This window comes from Pseudorasbora parva, chromosome 10, assembly GCF_024679245.1.
Source record: "Pseudorasbora parva isolate DD20220531a chromosome 10, ASM2467924v1, whole genome shotgun sequence".
Classification (NCBI taxonomy): domain Eukaryota; kingdom Metazoa; phylum Chordata; class Actinopteri; order Cypriniformes; family Gobionidae; genus Pseudorasbora; species Pseudorasbora parva.
The window spans coordinates 41,653,712-41,673,097 of NC_090181.1; the positions used below are offsets into that span (position 1 = coordinate 41,653,712).

Consider the following 19,386-nt stretch of genomic DNA (forward strand, 5'->3'; position numbering starts at 1 on the left):
TCAGATCTGTGGAAATACAGGTTAAAGACAAAACTTACACCCGACCTGTAGCCAAGATTATTACCCTGCCCCCTCTTCCAGACTAGCCCTAGTTAGCAAATTCACCTTGTGAATTTGGGGGCGGCTGTAGAAAGTGCCCTCCCCCTGCCTTTGATACATGGACTCTCCCAGTCACCCCTGTCATTCAGTGCAAAATGGACTGTTCCAAAACTTTCCACAGGAGTTCGCGAAGTGACGGAGAAGAGAGCAGACGGTTGATAATGAGAATGGGAGATCGGCTGAAGATTGTATATAGTTTGAGTGAATAAAGTATTAGTCCAGTCAGTGGAGGCCTTATCGACTGTGCGTGTGCGTGCATTACACCGTAAGTCGTCACTTAATCATTTAACACTCAACTAACGCTATTCCGCCTGTAGTAAACACGGATGTTTACAGTTAATGTTGTTTCTGTAATTATAGTCTACTGCTGTAGCATCACTGTTATTCTACATTTGTCATTTACTGTCAGTTTTAGCCATATTTATATCATATAAACACCGATGCACGGTTGCATCTCAGGTAGCGCGCATGCGCTATAAAGTTGTTTACATCTGAGAGCTGATCGCACGTGAAGCAGCAGTCATGCTCACGCGCACAGTTCATGGACAGTTAGCGCACACACATTTTGTATTGTACTGAACGTCCATTCCGATTTATTCTAGTTCATCCTCATCGAGATTATATTGTGTTCTATTTCATAAGTGTTCATCAGAAGCTTTATTAGTATTGTGTTGTGTTTATATATGTTTCTTATATCCATATTTATATCTGTATTTTGTATTGTGTATTTACAGAACCACACATCTATGCACATTTAATAAAACCACCAATTTGGATAAAACCTGAGTATGACATCATTGTTCTGACCGGACAAACTGTAGCCTTCAACCAAACCCGAACAAGCAATTAGAGTCAAGATTCAGAATATTTTTCAACCTCTTTAGAAATGATCTACATAGATCAGGCTCACCAGCATATTGTTCGGGTGTGGGAATCCTGGGTTCGTGCAGACTGATGTTAGCAGGTGGCTGGGGAAGTGGCAGCGGTGGTAGGGGCAAAGTGGGAACTCATAGCTGTTGCAATTGGGTTGAGAGCTCAGACACCTTCTCCGCCATCGCCTGCATAGACTGAGCCGTAGCAGTCGCCTGGTGAACCTGACGATCCATTGTTAGTCTGTTAGCATTGAGGTATTCCTCAGGCTCATTCATCTTCGCTGGATCCATTGGATGAGATCCATCCTGTGAGAATCACAGAGCAGGCAGAGCTCCAGGTAAGCAGCAGGCGAACCACGTAAAAATGGCAGATGCAGGCAGAGGAAGACAGGCAGCACTGCGAAGCAGGGATGCAGCGGGCAAACCAGACGCTGAATAAATCCAGGATCCGGAACAGAAACACCAGGAGAACATCTATCTATCTATCTATCTATCTATCTATCTATCTATCTATCTATCTATCTATCTATCTATCTATCTATCAATCTATCTATCTATCTATCTATCTATCTATCTATCTATCTATCTATCTATCTGTCTCTGTCTGTCTGTCTGTCTGTCTGTCTGTCTGTCTGTAACACAGTTTGTTGCTATGGGAAGAAGGAGATGGGATCCGGCAAATGTTAGCAAGACTTTAATCAAATAAATTAACAAAACAAAAGTAACGCCCTGTTCTCTCTCGTCCTCGCTCATCTTTATATGCCTCTGAGCTCCCTCATGAGAGGACTCGAGACCTGGCAGGTGATGCTCATTCTCAATCATGCACTGGTCTCACTCGCTCCTCACCCTAACGTCTCTCGCTCGTCTACCTTGCCACACTATCTTTTAAATTCAAAATTGCCTTACTGGCATGAATATAAATTATAAAGAAATATTGCCACAGCTAGGAATATATGAACATAAATAATAATACATATTTGGACATAAATAATAATAATAATAATAAACATCAAAATAATAGAGAAACAATATTACAACATAACCTAAACTTACATAAACTGTGTAACAAATTAGACAATCTGATACCACAGTGTTTACCATGATATATACACACTCACACATACTGAGGGTCACTGTGGTGGAAGGTAGGGAAACACACTGAGGTCAGACGCAATACACACATTACACACACATTCATGAGACATCCTGGGAAAATAAAGGTAAATAAATAAATTCACCTGCTGTTTCTCAGGCTGTGGCACATGCACACTTATCTCACGGCCAGTGCTACTGTCTGTCCCTCTCCTAATATTATATTTATTTGTTTTAATTCACTCATGGCTGTAAAGTTCTTTATTAATGTATTGAATTTATTTAAGTAGAGGTCTCTTATAGAAATGTATTTGTGACAACATTTCACACAGGAGAAAATGTGTCTCTATCTGTGTCTGTTGATCTCGATGGCCAGACTGTGCTGTCTCTCTCTCTCTCTCTCTCTCTCTCTCTCTCTCTCTCTCTCTCTCTCTCTCTCTCTCTCTCTCTCTCTCTCTCTCTCTCTCTCTCTCTCTCTCTCTCACACACACACACACACACACACACACACACACACACACACACACACACACACACACACACACACACACACACACACACACACACACACACACACACACACACACACACATGTAGTGTTTCCATGTTTTATGGGAACTTTCCATTGGCGTAATGGATTTTATACTGTACAAACTGTATTTTCTATCCCCTTACACTGATCCTGCCCCTAAACCTACCCATTACAGGAAACATTCAGCATTTTAACTTTCTCAAAAAAACTCCTTCTGTATAATTTATAAGATGTTTTCCTCATGGGGACAAAAAAGTGTCCCCACAAGGACAAGGATTTGGGATATTGCCATCTTTGGAGACATTTTGTACCCATAACGTAGGGATAACCAGCTCACACACACCCTTTGCTCTCTGGGTAACCAGCTCTATCTGTGTCTGCCGGTCTCGATGGCCAGACTGTGCTCACTGAGCCTGTACTTGGTCAGGATCCGTCTCTGCTTTGTGTCTCTGACACTATGGAGATATTCTTCCAATTCATAATTTGATTTTAGAGTTCGATATAATTGTAATTTACTTTGTGTTTTAGTATGTTTTCCTGATCCCAATGCTCCAGATATGTATTCTAAGATTGTTTGATAATTTGGTTTATTCTGATGTTTGCATTAGTGTTAGTAGAGTTAATAGGGTTAGTAAGTCTCAGAACCAGCTGACATTTTTCAGGGTTCAGTTCTTGGGTTTGTAACGCTTTAAAATGTGGCAATTCTGTGGGACTTGCTTTTAGGTGCATACAGAATTTGAGGGATCTTTTTTGCATAATCATAATCAATAGGAATCTGCCTATTTCTACCCTACATGCGTTATTGAGTGTTTTTCTTTTTAGTTTTAGTATCATTTAGCAGAATTCAGTGTGTAGGGCTTCTGTTGGATGCCTGTCCCATCTAGCTCTGATCACTGAGTGGACCCCAAACATAACTTCCCAAACATAACTGCCGTACTGAGACTCTAGTGATGACCAGGCAGAGGTAAGTGTACTGCATTGTGTGCTCTAAATCTATCTATCTATCTATCTATCTATCTATCTATCTATCTATCTATCTATCTATCTATCTATCTATCTATCTATCTATCTATCTATCTATCTATCTATCTATCTATCTATGTCTGTCTGTCTGTCTGACTATAGCTTTAAAACAAATCATTTGTAAATCTAATCTCAATTAAGTGGCTGCAGGATAATCTAAGGAGATATTTCTGTTTAAAAAAAATGCAATTTCCAAATCAGAGAGGAAACTTCAGACTCTTCTTCAAAAAGATCAGTAACCTCTCTTTACAACCCAAGAGGCTTTCAAGCAATGTTAAGAATTGAAATGCAGAGCTTGAGAGATAAGGTCAATAAGGTTATGAAGATAAGGTCAAAACTAAACTACAGAGGCAGGCCATGTTTTAAAGAAGACAACTGCTCTGTACCGCTGTCTGCTAGCAGTCATCAGTCTCATTAAGTGCGATTCAGGCTCTGCGGCTCAGCATGATTTGCATGCAAATCTTGCTTCGGATATTTCTACCAAAAGACTTGGAACGAGGAGGATTTTAGCATATTCTTCAGAGATCAAATACTGTCCATTGGCAACAGATTCTTGCTTGAACGGAATGATGCAACGAGCCTACAACAATCTATTGTATCTATAGACAGATGCTAGCATCGGTTCATTGCGAAACTACCATTTCCACATCCTCCGCATTGCTGGTGTGAGGAGTCATGCACCTTTAGCACGAAGTCTCTTCAACTATCAAAACAGGGCCGTTTATGTTTGGAGGATATGTGGGAGCCCTCATTGGTGCTTTTCGAATTCAATTTAGCGATAGAAGATTGACAGAGGGTTTCTCCCCCTCTTCTTTTAAAAAGGCTTTCTTTTTTCCATAGCTCGTTTCTTTTGAATAACATGGCACAGCATTTATCCCTGTCCTTCACATATCCTCGGCTCTGCAGTCTGCTGCTGCCTTTGACGTTGCTTATGTGTCCTTAGGAATAAAAAGAAGGTGGGGGTGGGGGTGGGGGGGATAGAAAATAAAATGAGCTATTGTTTTCCTTTGATTCCGGGCAACAGTTCAAATATGGCAAGGGCACCGAGCCAAGCTCTCCGCAACAGCCATCGCTAGCGACGCAATACAAAACCCACAGCAGAATACACATTTGTATGCATCTTACACCAGGTTGTGGCTATACGAGACTCTTTTTTTTGCAGGGTTCAGGGGTGTTCTTGGGGAACGGAGGTGCTGCCGCGGACCTCGGCGAGGACAACCAATCTCCTCATTCAAGCCTGCCTCCACACAGCTCATATTGTCAGTTTGCCAGTTTAAAGGAACCTTGAGCAGCATCAAAGATCTTTTCAAAGCCTTAATCCTAATAGGTCGTGGTTTGTTCTGTCACATCAAAGACGCGAGCGAGGGAGGTACAGAGGGGAAGAATGCGTCGGGGGGAGCTGGCAAAGATTCTTATGGGGAAGATTGGCAGAGGATTTGCGGCACGGCGTGCACTAAAATCTGAAATATCGGCCATGGAAAGCCTGCTGTAATAGATATGAAATGGGCCTTCTCAACACCATGAAAGGCTGACATTTGCTGAAAGATTGTCACGAGAAGCCCTTTTATTCCCTGCCATCTATCAAGCGTTTGTACTGCCACCTTGTCCGTACTGGAAATTCGCAAGTGTCACTCTCGGCGGCATGCACCGGATTGGTCATTTCCAATGTTTTTTTTTCCCCCTCCCGTTAACGGCCGAATCTTCAGCTGGAGAACTTTCTGGTCAAAACCAGAGGAAATAAAAATGTTATCTTGTGCACGTGTGCACGTGTGTGTTTACTTCTCACCTCTTGACACTTTAATCTGTAGTTCAGTGTCTCATGCATTCGAACCGATACAATCGTCTTACATAAAGCCACTTCCTGTGAACCAACATGACATAAGTGCTTCGTTAATTAGCCGTCCGTGGGAAAGCAGGCTATCGATTTTCTGTCGGCACATCAGAAAAGAGGCCCTTTGTCTTCACGGCCATCCGCCCTGCGTATAAGATAACGGTGATAAACCGTGCCTTTCACCGACAAGAAGATACTAATAAAACAAACCTTAAAAAGGAGGTAGATCGCCAAGCTCAGTCAGAGATGTGGGTGAAAGGAAAGATAATGATGATGCTGAGCTCTCTAGCATTTTGAGTCAACATAAAGAAATAATTCACTGAAGTGACTGAGTTTTTTTTTTAACTGAGAGAAGCTAAACTCTGGACTGGCTGGTTGTGTGTTTGTGTGATGATGGCCTGTCTGAAATCCCACTGGTGCTTGTTATTTCACACCCCTGTGGCTGCAAGTTTGACAACAATCCCTTAAAAACTAGCAATAAAACTTACTGGGGTAACAAGGTTAATCTGAGTCTGAAAAGACTGTTGTTCTTAGCCATCCAAATGGGTCCCTAAAGAGCCACTTAAATCTTTAGGTTTTTGTCGACTTGGACTAAAAAAATATGGGAAGCCAAATTGGATAATGGCTTTGCACAATGATACAAAAATGATCTAAAGATGAATGATTATTAAATAAATGATTATAATCTCATAAATTAGTGACCATTTTTGCATTTCCACATCATTTCCACACATAAATTCCTTGATGCTTTTCCTCCCAAAAATGCTGCACACCTCTTTTGTAATATTCTTGCGCGATGAGTATATTCCGAATAAACAAAGAATCGCATGATTTTCCAGCCCTCAGCTATTTTCTTGCTTTTGATGTTTATTAATTCTTTTAATAAATCAGCAGATGCTGTGATTAACTCATTAATTCTCATTCATGTGTTTGACAATGAGGAAAATGTAGGTCATGCAACTATTTTGTTGCTTTCAGTAATCTGTACTGATTTGTGTTCATTTCTTAAAAAAAAAAAAAAATGCTCATTTAGTCGCTTGCTGTCATCTGGACGTGCATATTCTGCTACAGTGGACATTCCCAAATTCTAAATTAATCCAATTAATACAAGCACATTCCAGCAAGTTGAATAGATCTTGTTAACGTGATTACATAATTCATATTATAAAATCAATTGCAGTTTGATTGTACGTGATTTGTACCTCCCCCCCATGTACCGTACAGTAATGTTTCCCCCATGTAATGTTGAAATTGCTAGTAAATCGAATGAAAGTTAAGCATGTGAAATTTAGAAGTGGAGAATCTGAAGTAGTATTTTCTTGTTTTATGTACTTATTAAACTTTATTTACACTGCATGCATGCAAGAAAGGAGTCGCTGTTCATGGATTGTAAAGTACCACTGTTCTCCGCTGTTGAAGCCATCGGGATCTCATACATGCATGGGTCAGATGGACACAGCAGGCATTAGTATTCAAACTGCCAGTGCACCAATCAGTGGTGGAGGAACGGTATGGAGGATACGGGGGGGGGGGGGGGGGGGGTGAAGAGGTAGCGGGAAGTGATTGTGTTACAAATTCAAGATGGCACCACAGCAGTGATGATGACGCCTTCATGGCTAGATTCCTGAGCAAATCAGAGCTGCTGATTTCTGTTCTTGACTGTGTCTAAGTTTATTAACAAAATATGTGCACACATTAGGATGTTGGTATTTGTTTTGTGAGTGTCTTGACTGAATCAAACCAGTGAGTTCCTACCACATGTTAAGTTGTTAAAAAGCACAGAATAAAGAAGATGAAAACTTGAAAACATTCTCTTGTGACTGAGAATTGCCACATGTTGAAGGACGTTGAATTTCAAGCAGTCTCGTTGAAAACCACAATCTGTTTGTCAGATGAATATTACTATTTGAAATGCGAGGCTGCTGGTCTGTTATTTTCTGAGATGAATAAATGAAGAGAGAAATTACTTCCCAGTTTAACTGATGTACGGTTCAAACCTTTAAAAGCTAAGCTATGGTCACAGGGCAGGTAACGCTACGTTTAACCAAACTCAATTATGACAGAGATGTTTGGATCACACACCTACTATCTCGTATCCAAAGTGTCTGATGACAAATTTAATTGGAATCAGATTATAGAGTAAGAAAAACTGAAGATCTATTTGCGGTGTGGTTTTTTTTACACATTCAACACAGGTACCCCTGCCATGCATATGACCAAAAACACCTTCTCTCCATTATAAGAATTCCCCTCGCTAATGCTTATTAATTTCACAGTAGATTATCTGCTCAGATACATCTTGTGTTTTTGGGACAGAGCTTTTTAATTAATTGTGTGCATGGCTTTATAAGTGGGCACGTAGAAGTCTTAACAAACGAATTTTAGTTTACGACAAATAAAGACTTTTAATTTGATACTTTTTAATGTACCTTTAGCCTTGCTGCGTGTTTAACTGCGCCTTTGAGTCTATAATAATAATTAGAAGTGTATCCCTTAAAATTTTACAATGCAAAAATAGACCTACACTTCAAATGTATTGTTGTATTGGGATATAGCTTTGATTAAAAAGATGTTTAACGTGTTAGGATGATATGATCAGCAAACTGAAACAGAATTTAAATGTCTTTGTATTGCTAAAAACGTACTTGAAAACGCCCTCTGGAGGACAAACGACAAAATATCAAGGAATAATATTTAATGAGCGTGAAATGTTAATGTATTGTATACATTTATATGTATTCTTGCTTGTTTGAGGTGTTTATTCGACTGCACATTATTATTATTATTATTATTATTATTATTATTATTATTATTATTATTATTATTATTATTATTATTATTATTATTTTATTTGCTTCTTTATTTTATTGTCTGCTCTGAGTGGTTCACACAGCGTTGGTAACTGAACTAAAGCATTGCAGTTAAAGCAATAAAGATAGAAACAGTAATGAATGCATATAATTGTGGGTGAAAATTGACTGAAGTCAATCAGGCGCATTATTGTACGCATTTACTGAGACCATTTCTTTGCTCAAGAGTGCAGGAATCTTTCACTGTCTGAAAATGCATTTACAAGCAGACTTTACATTTAGGAATAATAATGTAAGAGCTCTTCTTTAATCTTAATCGGATACGTTTACTTTTAATGACACTTTGATTCACATCAAGGAGAAAACATAACCACACAAAGACAAAAGTCAAGTATTTGCAAGCTCTTCATGTGAATTTAGTAGAGACAAGTGCTTTCAAGCCTTCCATTAATGTGTTTTGTAAAGCTGAAGCAGTGAGTTGTTGTTTTTTTTCGTGGAGTCATCTCGCCACCCTGTGGCCTAGTTTTTCCCGATAGCCTGTGAGAATAGTTTCCTACAGTGACAGATCTGTAACGTTTAAACACGTGTTGTGCGTTACGCAGGATATTCTTACACGCAATAAATGATTCCGCAATTTACAGAGATCTGTTGCTCATGCGAATAGCCTGTATGTCGCCTCTTCTCTCCAATTTAGCATGACATTAGGAATATTGGCTCTTGACGAATTACTTTTTCTCCTCTTTTGTATAGTCGCTTTGTAAAAGCGTTTGCTGCATCCATAAATGTAAATGTAACATGAATAAACAACGAGTTAATTTCATTTAGGCAACAGGTAAAATAGTCTACAGGTTAGGTTGTGATTGAACATATTCCAAAATTGTTCCAAGACCATTTGAAATGTTTACAAATGTAAAAAAGTGATATTGTTTTACTCTCTATTGTAATTGTGAACAATGATCAATATGTTTCTCTTTATGCACACAAAAACAAACACATGACACACTGTTACTGTACATCATCAGACAACATTTGCCTTCATTATACTTGTATCAATATTCAGGCAAGTGAATATTCAAGATTTCAAAACGGACCATTAACCATTTGTGACTTTAAATCACAAAACCAGTCATAAATCTCACGAGTATATTTTTGTGTCAGTAGCCAACAATACATTGTATGGGTCAAAATTATAATTTAATTATTTTTCTTTTATGCTAAAAATCATATCATTAGGATATAAAGATTATGTTCAATGAAGATATATATTTTTGTAAATTTCCTACCGTAAATACATTTAAAAAAAAATGTATTATTATTATTATAATATGCAGTGTCAAGGGCTTCATTTGGACAACTTTAAAGACTTACACCATGAGATTTCAGACTTCCCAATAGTTGTATCTTGACTAAATGTTGTCCTATCCTAGTAAACCATACATAAATGTATAATGGTAAGGCTTTCAGATGATGTAGGCCACATCTCAACTTAAAAAAATAAAATAAAATAAAATCCTTATGAGTGGTTTTGTGGTCCAGGGTCACATTTATTCAGTAACCACACTGTACAAAAAAATCAGGTCTCCAATTGAACATTTTCTAGTGACTGATCACATCTACATTTTTCAGTTGGCCAAATTGAATTTCATTTCGGCCAACTGAAAAATGTAGATGTGATCAGTCACTAGAAATGTTTCAATTGGAGTCATTATTTATTTTATTTTTTACAGTGCATTTATAATTTAACCATTAACCATTTGATGTAAAATGCATAAAAAAACAACTTAATTTCATTTAACAAGTAAAATAGCCTACAGGTTAAGCTGTGATTGAAACATATGGACACTAAACATTTCCAAGAACTGTTCCAAAATCATTTTTTATGTTAATAAAAATAAACAAGTGCTATTGTTTTTGGGTCGCGAGCATGTGTTCTTTCATGTGTCTCAAAGACGCCACCTGCTGTCTGACTTTATCAGTGCACGGTTGTGTCGTGACTGACAAGTAATGTGTTCACTTTTAATTAGTTGTTCATCACTGTAGTTAATTCTGGAGAATGTTGTTATCTTTAATACAGACAATTAAAACTGCATACATGTTCTCACCTCCCATTCTCACCCCTGAATTAGCATTTAGTAAGCCTATAGGTCACATCAGTGACGGTGACATCTAAAGACATCTAATCATTTTTATATTCACCCTCAAGTTTTTTCTTCTGTTGAACTCAAAAGAAGATGTCTTGAAGAATGTTGAGATCGTAAAAGTTATCCTTATAAATTGAGCGGTTTAGTCCACATTTTCTGATGAGACATGATCGCTTTATATATGACGAACAGATTGAATTTAGTCTTTTATTCACATATGTGAATGTGTTTATCATCAACACACACATCAGTTGTGGTAAACGAAAGCTCACTTTCTCCCGCACAAAGCTGAACTTGAGCTTCTGTTTATTTTCACTGATCAATGTTTAAAAGCCTAAATTAAATCTATTTATTATATAAAATCTAAGATCTTTCCAAGAATGTTGGGTTACACTTTATTTTAAGCTTTCATTGTTACAGTGTAGTTATATATTTCAGTACACTGTAAAAAAAAAAAAAAAATCAGTTCTACAACTGAAACTTTTCTAGTGACTGATCACATCTATATTTTTCAGTTCGCCGAATTGAATTTCTGTTAATTAAATTGCATCAATTCACAGAAATGTAATTTGGCCAACTGAAAATGTTTGATTTAATCAGTCACTAGAAAATGTTTAATTGGAGACATTCATTTTTTTTACAGTGTACAATAATAATTTACAACATGTACTTATAGGGATTGGTTGAGATTTAGTTTGGTTAAGGATAGAGTTACAATGTACCATTATAAGTAGATGTATATGTAACAAGGACACTGTCAAATAAAATGTTACTGAATGCTGGTAACCAAACTGTTTCTGGTCCCCACTTCCATAATATGTTTTCTTTCATGAAAGTCAGTGTGGAGCAGCAATTGTTTGGTTCCCAAATTCAAATATCTTCTTTTGCCTCTATTGTAATTGTCAATATAACTGCTCTTTATGCACACAGAAACAAACAAATGACACACTGTTACTGTACATCTTGTGAGAACATTCATCAATTTGCAACATATTGATTTAAAATATCAGTTAAAATCACAGGGAATCTGATTTTAGGTTAACATAGCTCAGCACAACCTTTAGCTCAGTTACACCACAGGAGGTATTCGTGTCTTAATGAGTTATGGTTGTGTTTTGGGCGTAACGTACAATAAACCAATCAGAGTCTCATCTCCGATTCCCTTTAAAAGCCTGTTCGCCCGCAACATGGCGGATTCGCTATTTACATGGCAGAATTTGCGAACGGAAAGACTGAACGCTATAGCTTCTCCAGAGGTATCCTTTTATTTTTAATATATTTATAAACGTGTGTGTGCTGCTGCGTGTGTATGTAATAAGTACATGCCCTGTGTGTTTAATAAGCAGTGTGCATGCATGTCGTGCACCCGCCTATATGCGCATATTACTACACTGTAAAAAAAAAAAAAAAGTCTCCAGTTGAAAATGTGCTAGTGATTGATCACATCTAAATTTTTCAGTTGGCCGAATTGAAATTCTGTGAGTTGATGCAATTTAATTCACAGAACTTCAATTTGGCCAACTGAAAAATTTAGATGTGAGCAGTCACTTAAAAATTTACAATAGGAGACTTTTTTTTTTGAGTGTGTGTTCAGGCGCATTATTGGCGTGTTTCTATTTTGAAGAACTGAAAACGACTGTGCCATTGACCAACAAAAACCTGCTCTAAAGTCAATAGTGCAGTATTTTTTGTGTCGCCCTTTAAATAACACAAAACATAAATAACACAAAATATTGTTTTATAAAAAAAATTTGTTTAAAGCTACACTGTGTGATATTTTCCCCCATCTAGCGGTGTAAAGGTATATGACCATCCAGTGAATAATAGTTTCTGTTCCTCTCAATTCTGATTTCGTTTTAACTCCTACGGTGGCCGATTTAGTCCAAGATTAATATGGCAACCCCCCTCTTCACATTCAACACCGTGCCATCGAGTGTTAAAACACGAAACGCGAAGCTTGAATTTACGGGTACGTCCCTCTTTGGCTAATGTACTTTCAAGATGGAGGAGCAACATGGCGACCGGCATTCGAACCCCTCACCCGTATGTATTTTCAATGGTATATTATAAACTTACCAGAATACTTTATTACTTGAAAGAAGTAAATATTCATTAATGAGCACATATATTTTTGAAAGAACTAAGTGTTTTTAGCTAAGAGTAAACTAAAAAAGTTACACAGTGTAGCTTTAAATAACACAGAAAAATACTGCACTATTGACTTTAGAGCAGGTTTTTGTTGGTCAATGGCGCAGTCCTTTTCAGTTCCTCAAAATAGAAACCCGTCAACAATGTGCCTGAACACACACCTGGTTTTCAGACCAGCACGCCCATTAAAAGATGGGCGCGGGTGCATTTGCTATTTAAACAACGCAGCGCTGGAGGTGAAAATGATAACTACGTCCGGCTGAAACTAGCAAAAAAACATTGCACCAGGTGTATGATATGCCTGATGAGATTTCAGTGCACAGCTGAAGCGATTGGCAGCTGATGTGCCATCAATAGAGAAAGCTCTCTTCTGACCCAACGCCATTCAACTGTGCAGTGAACACAGAGGGGCACATGCAGACCCCCTGGCCAGCAACAAACAAGTGTCAAAAAGACATATCACCCTGTAGCCCAAGACTGGCTGCCCACTGAAGCTAAGCAGGGTTAAAGGGTTAGTTCACCCAAAAATTAAATCATTAATGACTCCCACTAATGTCGTTCCTCACCCGTAAGACCTCCGTTCATCTTCAGAACACAGTTAAAGATATTTTATATTAAGTCCGACAGTGTATCTAAAGCCCCTTTCACACTGCACGTCGGACCCGCAATATTCCCGGAACATTGCCGTCGCCTTCTGTGTGAAAGCAACCACGTCCCGGCATTGATTACCGAATTCGACCCGGGTCGGGGACCTAGTAATATTGCGGGGTTCGATCCGGGACGCGCGCTGTGTGAACAAAAGCCAAAACTAATGCCGCAACGTGTACGTAGTTATCGTGCGACTCCTAGAGCTTGTTTTTTCAATAATACAACCCTGCAGTGCCAGAAGAGCTAGTCTGTGTTTTAAATGCAGAGAGTGTTCGTATACAAAAGAAACTAAAATTAAACAAGCAGAAATGTGCGCAAACTGGACACAAGTCGAGACCACGGAGCTCCTTACTATCCGCGCTGAAGCTGAGATGGCTCGCCATTATACGTCACATCCGGATGTCACGTGTCAACTCGTTCCGGGACTGTTAAGCATTGTGTGTGAAAGCGCACATATTACGGTATTCCGCTGGCAGTGAGAATGGACCAAATCTAGAGGCCCGGGAACAAATGCCGGGTCGCATTATCCGTGTATTTGCCGAAATCGCAGTGTGAAAGGGGCTTAAGTGTATGCACATGAAATCAGTGAATCAGTGGATTGATTCAGGATTCGGATCGCGTGTCAAACTGCTGAAATCACGTGACAATGACGATCCGAATCATGAATCAATCCACTGATTCATAACCGTTTGAATCTTTATTTGAGGTTTGAAAACAAACGCGGAAGAGAAGACAATGCTGAATAAAGTCGTAGTTTTTGTTATTTTTGGACCAAAGTGTATTTTCGATGCTTCAAGAGATTCTAATGAACTAACTGATGTCTCATATGGCCTACTGTGATGATGTTTTTATTCCCTTTCTGGACATGGACAGTATAGTGTGCATACACTTGCATACGCTCTCGGACTAAATATAAAATATCTTAAACTGTGTCTGAAGATGAACGGAGGTCTTACGGGTGTGGAACGACATTATGGTGAGGAGTTAATGACATCAATTTCATTTTTGGGTGAACTAACCCTTTAAGGCTGGTCAGTACCTGGATGGGAGACCAACTGGGAAAACTAGGTTGCTGCTGTTAGAGGTGTTAGTGAGGCCAATAGGGGCCGCTCACCCTGTGGTCTGTGTCCTAACGCCCCAGTATTTGGGACACTGTACTGAAACAAGCACCATCCTTCAGATGAGACGTTAAACCGAGATCCTGACTCTCTGTGGTCATTTAAAGTCCCATTGCACCTCGACACTCCTAAAAAAAGGGTTCATTGAGGTTCTATAGAACCAAAGGGTTCTTTACTCAACTTCAAAGAACCTTTAATGCTTAAAAGGTTCTATAATGACAAGAAAGAACCCTTTTTGTCACAAAGGTTCTTTAGGCTATTATTCATTCATATTTTATATTATTCTGCTACATTTTAGTTGTAGTTAAATTATTGTTTATTAAACTGTAGTAGTAACTTAATATCACATTTTAATCATGCTGATTTTTGGAGGAGAAAAACTGAAATGTCACTCTTCATGTGATATTGATTAACATAAAATTAGATAAATATATACATTTTCTAACCCCCATATCTTGAATTTTGTGACTATTCACATGCATTCATAAATGCATTTGAATACACTGAATAATGTGAAATGTTTGTCAATAATATGAAATATTGAATCTGGAAAGGACAAAACAAATGATAATGAATGAATGAACTTCTAAAAGTTTCCATATAGAAATGTTTTCCTGGTTACAAATAACCCTAAAGGGTTCTTTTGATTGAACCCATAAAAAGGGTTCTATATAGAACCTTTTAGGGGTTCCAAATACATAGCGCCTATAACCTTTTATGGTTCTATATAGAATCTTTTCCTCTAAGAGTGTGGTCGTAAAGAGTACAGTCCCTGTCAGATGCTTCATAGAACCTTTGAGGTGTTCCATCATGTGATCATTTCATGGGTTAAGTTTTCATTAATTCTGTTATAATTCATTTTTAAATCGAATTAAATGTTATGAAATAAACAGCTCACAGCTCACGGTTACTTTATCACTAGAAAACATGCAAATAACCTGTTAAACATGAATCTTATGTGATCTTTATGGCACAAAGGGTTTTTATTATTTAATAGACCATTTTTTTCAGGCAGTTTCTGTCTAAATTAATGCATTTTGACAATTAACTGGATTTTTTTTATACAGAATTCAGTAACTCACACTTTATTTTACACACTCTTCAAAAAAAAAAAAAAAAAACATTTGAGAGGTTCCCATGATCATTGTATGGCTTTAGTGGTAATTCATTTTGTTTTAATGTATTTATCATGTTGTGTAATTTATCATGTTGTGTAAATGTTGTGAATGACACAGTTTGTAATAATCAGCAGTTTTGACTTTTATTAAATGTCTCATTTTATACAAGTATAGACTAATATTAAATAAACAAAAGCTAAAACTATGTTCCAAATGTATCCGATTTTTTTATACCAGTGAGTGGTAAACCAGTAAACCAGCACATTGCGCAATAATAGCGGCAGGTGAAGGCGATATAAAAATCCATCACCAGATGGCGCGCTAGTATAATCTACCATACGACTCTGGGCGCACCTGCTATGAACCCGTGGGCTACGTCATGACGTACGGGATGTAACCATATCTTTAATCAGGGAAGATATTGAAATGTTTAAAAATAATGGCGCATAATATTAGGCCTGGCAAATTTTATGGAAACAGGGTTAGGTTTTGATGGGTCAAAGTTTAAATGGTTGTTGCTGTTGCCATTTATTATTATTATTATTATTATTATTATTATTATTATTATTACTTTAGGTTAGTAGTAGGCTAGTAGTAGTAGTAGTAGGCCTAGTAGTAGTAGTAGTAGTAGTAGTAGTAGTAGTAGTAGTAGTAGTAGTAGTAGTAGTAATAATAATAATAATAATAATAATAATAATAATAATAACGAGGTGGTTTATCTGTTGGTGTGCTTCCGTATTTACACACCCACAACGGCGAAACGTGTTGCCATATTTAAAAACAAAAATACCCTGTATATGTTTATGTATAAAATATAATGTAAATACACACCAGTGCATGCCTATCCTATGGATGTATACTACAATGCATTAGCCTACATAATAAACTACTGCATGTGGATAAGATTTGTTATATTTTTCAAGATGAAACCTTTGTTTTGACAAGACATGGCCGTCCGTACTCGCAGAGAGCCTGGAAATAATGCGCTAGAAATGTGTTTGTTTATTTCGCTCACTTGTCGTGTAGCACGTTGTCCTCACAGGGGGAGTTTTTTCAGCGGATCTGGCGCCCTGTCGTCGGTCGGTCGGTCAGTCAGTCAGGCAGCTGCTGTTCTTCACACATACACACAGAGAGACACACAGGTCTGAATGGTGAAAGGAAGGTAAAACCGGCTACAAAATCGCCTTTTACAGCGGAATGTTCACTCGAAGGGGTTATGGAGACGTCAAGAAATCTACACAGAAAGTTCTGGACCCAAAGAAGGATGTTTTCACGCGCCTGAAGCATCTGCGCGCGCTGTTAGGTGAGTGAGACTGTGACAGGACCCACACTCAGAGGCATATTCATTCCCCACACCGCGGATTTATCCTCAGGAAATCCGCAGGTTCTGGGTTTAAATGTCACGGAGATGTTCAGATGGGTGTTTGAATGTGAAACAAAGGCTGTAATGTGCGTGTTACTCCATTTGTGATCGATAATGTATGGATTGAATGATTAGCGGTAGCTAGCTTATCTTGCTACATCAACAACAGACCTGACAGCCTGTTTGGTGTTAATATACCAAATATATAAACAGCAGACATTACATTCATACATGTGTGCATATATGCAGAAAATAATATAAACAGCAGACATGGTACACATACATATGTATGTCTATCTATCTATCTATCTATCTATCTATCTATCTATCTATCTATATATATATATATATATATATATATATATATATATATATATATATATATATATATATAATGTCTGAAAATGCAGAATATGTAAAAATAATAATAACAAAAAAAAATTATCTGACAGCCTGTCATGTGCTCAATATCAAGTAGTTATATTACGATATAGATTGTGCGAAAAAACAACAACAAACAAACAATAACAGACATATATATATATATATATATATATATATATATATATATATATATATATATATATATATATATATATATATATATATATATATTAGATTAGATTAGAAGCTTTATTGTCATTGCAATGCAACGAAATTATAATGCCCATCTGATCACTGAAAACACACACAAATTGCAAAAAACAAAGAAGACTATAAACAATTTAAGTTAAATAAATAACATTAAATGAAAAATCATCTATAAAAATAATCACATAACATGTTAAAAAAATATATTAAAAAATATATTGGTGTAATACACCTTAAAATGTATCGCATGTTAAGAATAAAACAGTCAACATTATATATAATATTTATATATATATATATATATATATATATATATATATATATATATATATATATATATAAAACATATTTGTATTTCAAATGTTTTTTGCCAGGCTTTCATACAAAGCAATTAATACACATGCCTAAAATAATAGAGAGCCAACTACAACTTGTAGTCAATTTATGCATTATTCTGTGAGCTTTTTTTTTTTTTTTTGCATCGTGAAGAAGAACCTATTGCTGTAGTTTGCTTTTTTGCCTAATAATTTTAAATACCATAACCAAGTTTAGTGTTTTGTTTTCCCCTCATATAAAACATACATAATAAAAAACATTTTCCTCATATTTTAGTGGTTTAATCAAACTTGTAGGGTCATTAAAAACATTTTTAAAAAAAGAATTAGTGTTGTCACGATACCAAAATTATGACTTCGATACGATACCAGACTAAAATACCTCGATACCGATACTAAATCGATACCATGGTAAAAAAAAAAAAAAAATTATTATAATTTTTTTTAAACTAAAAATGAACTTGGCCAGCATGTTCCTACCCTGATTTTTGATTATTCCCTTCTCTTATTGCTATAATAACTGCCAGTGTAAACATCCTTACAGAGATCACATTATCAATCATGGTATCATTCACTAACCTTTTTACTTCTGAACAAGTTGGGATGACCAAAAGCTAATTTCATAATATGAGTAATTCAATATTTTTTTAAATGTAATTTTATAATTATAATATAGATTTTAATTGTATCTTTGTTTTTAAAAATAAGCACAAAAAATGCAAATTACAAACAATATGGCAATTGAAAACTGTTCTTTATTTTTCAGCTATTTAACAGTTAGTCAAGAAAAAAATAAATTATATTAAATTATATAAATTAAATAAAACTGCTTAGTCTTCACTCTATACGTTAACTATACACCGATACATATATTTGAGTTATTTAGCCAAGCATGTGGTGGTTTTCTATTTTTCATTGTTGTTTGATTAATCACAGAATATTAGGTCTGGCTTAAGACCTGCATCGATATCATTACCTGAACTGTACACGTTTACTAAAGACATCCGACTGTGTTTTTCTGAATACTCGTCAGACCGTGCATTTTTACATATTTTTGAACTAAATCGCGATCTCATGTTGTCTGAATCCGTGAAAGCTTCAGGTCAGAGTCTGGCTCGAGCATGTCCCACACCGCGCCACGCTTTATTTTCTCATGCGCGCATATTTCCCTTTTAAATGGCATTGTTGTGTCTTTTATATATATGTAAAAGACACAACAATGTCATTTAAAACCCTCTTTTGTGCATAACTACTACTCTACTTCTTTCTGCCAAGGATTCAAATCTCAAGTTGATAGTTTGACAGTTGAGCCCAAGCCTCCATTACTAATTATAAAATGTCACTTTAGAACTAATAACCAAAAAATGCTGAGTCGGTTCATTTAAGCTTTTTGTATTATGTAGAGTAGAGTATTAAAGGGTCATGAAACCCCAAAACACTTTTTTTGAGATGTAAACAGATATGTATAGGCTGCTCATCATTGAAAACACTAAGGGTACTCATTAATGGTATGCATATGTGAAAATAGTTATTTTTGCATTTTTCAGAGCGATTTCTGTCTTCCGGTTTGAAAAGTTTAGTCGGAGCAACGTCACAAATGCTGACGTCGGCACGGCCTTTTCGGCCCAAGTATGGGCAGCTGGGCACATGCTGACGTCGACCGCT

At 36.8% G+C, this 19,386-nt stretch overlaps 1 protein-coding gene across 6 annotated transcripts in view; it reads left to right on the forward strand.

The window, feature by feature from the left end:
* Window positions 1-16,502: 16,502 nt before the first annotated feature.
* Window positions 16,503-19,386, forward strand: part of ralgapa2 (Ral GTPase activating protein catalytic subunit alpha 2) — a 253,571-nt gene continuing 250,687 nt past the window's right edge. For all 6 annotated transcript variants that reach the window (XM_067456168.1, XM_067456163.1, XM_067456165.1 and 3 more), the window contains exon 1: window positions 16,503-16,735. In XM_067456168.1, coding sequence (XP_067312269.1) covers window positions 16,630-16,735 — 106 coding nt within the window. In that variant the 5' untranslated portion in view covers window positions 16,503-16,629. The remainder of the gene's footprint in view (window positions 16,736-19,386) is intronic.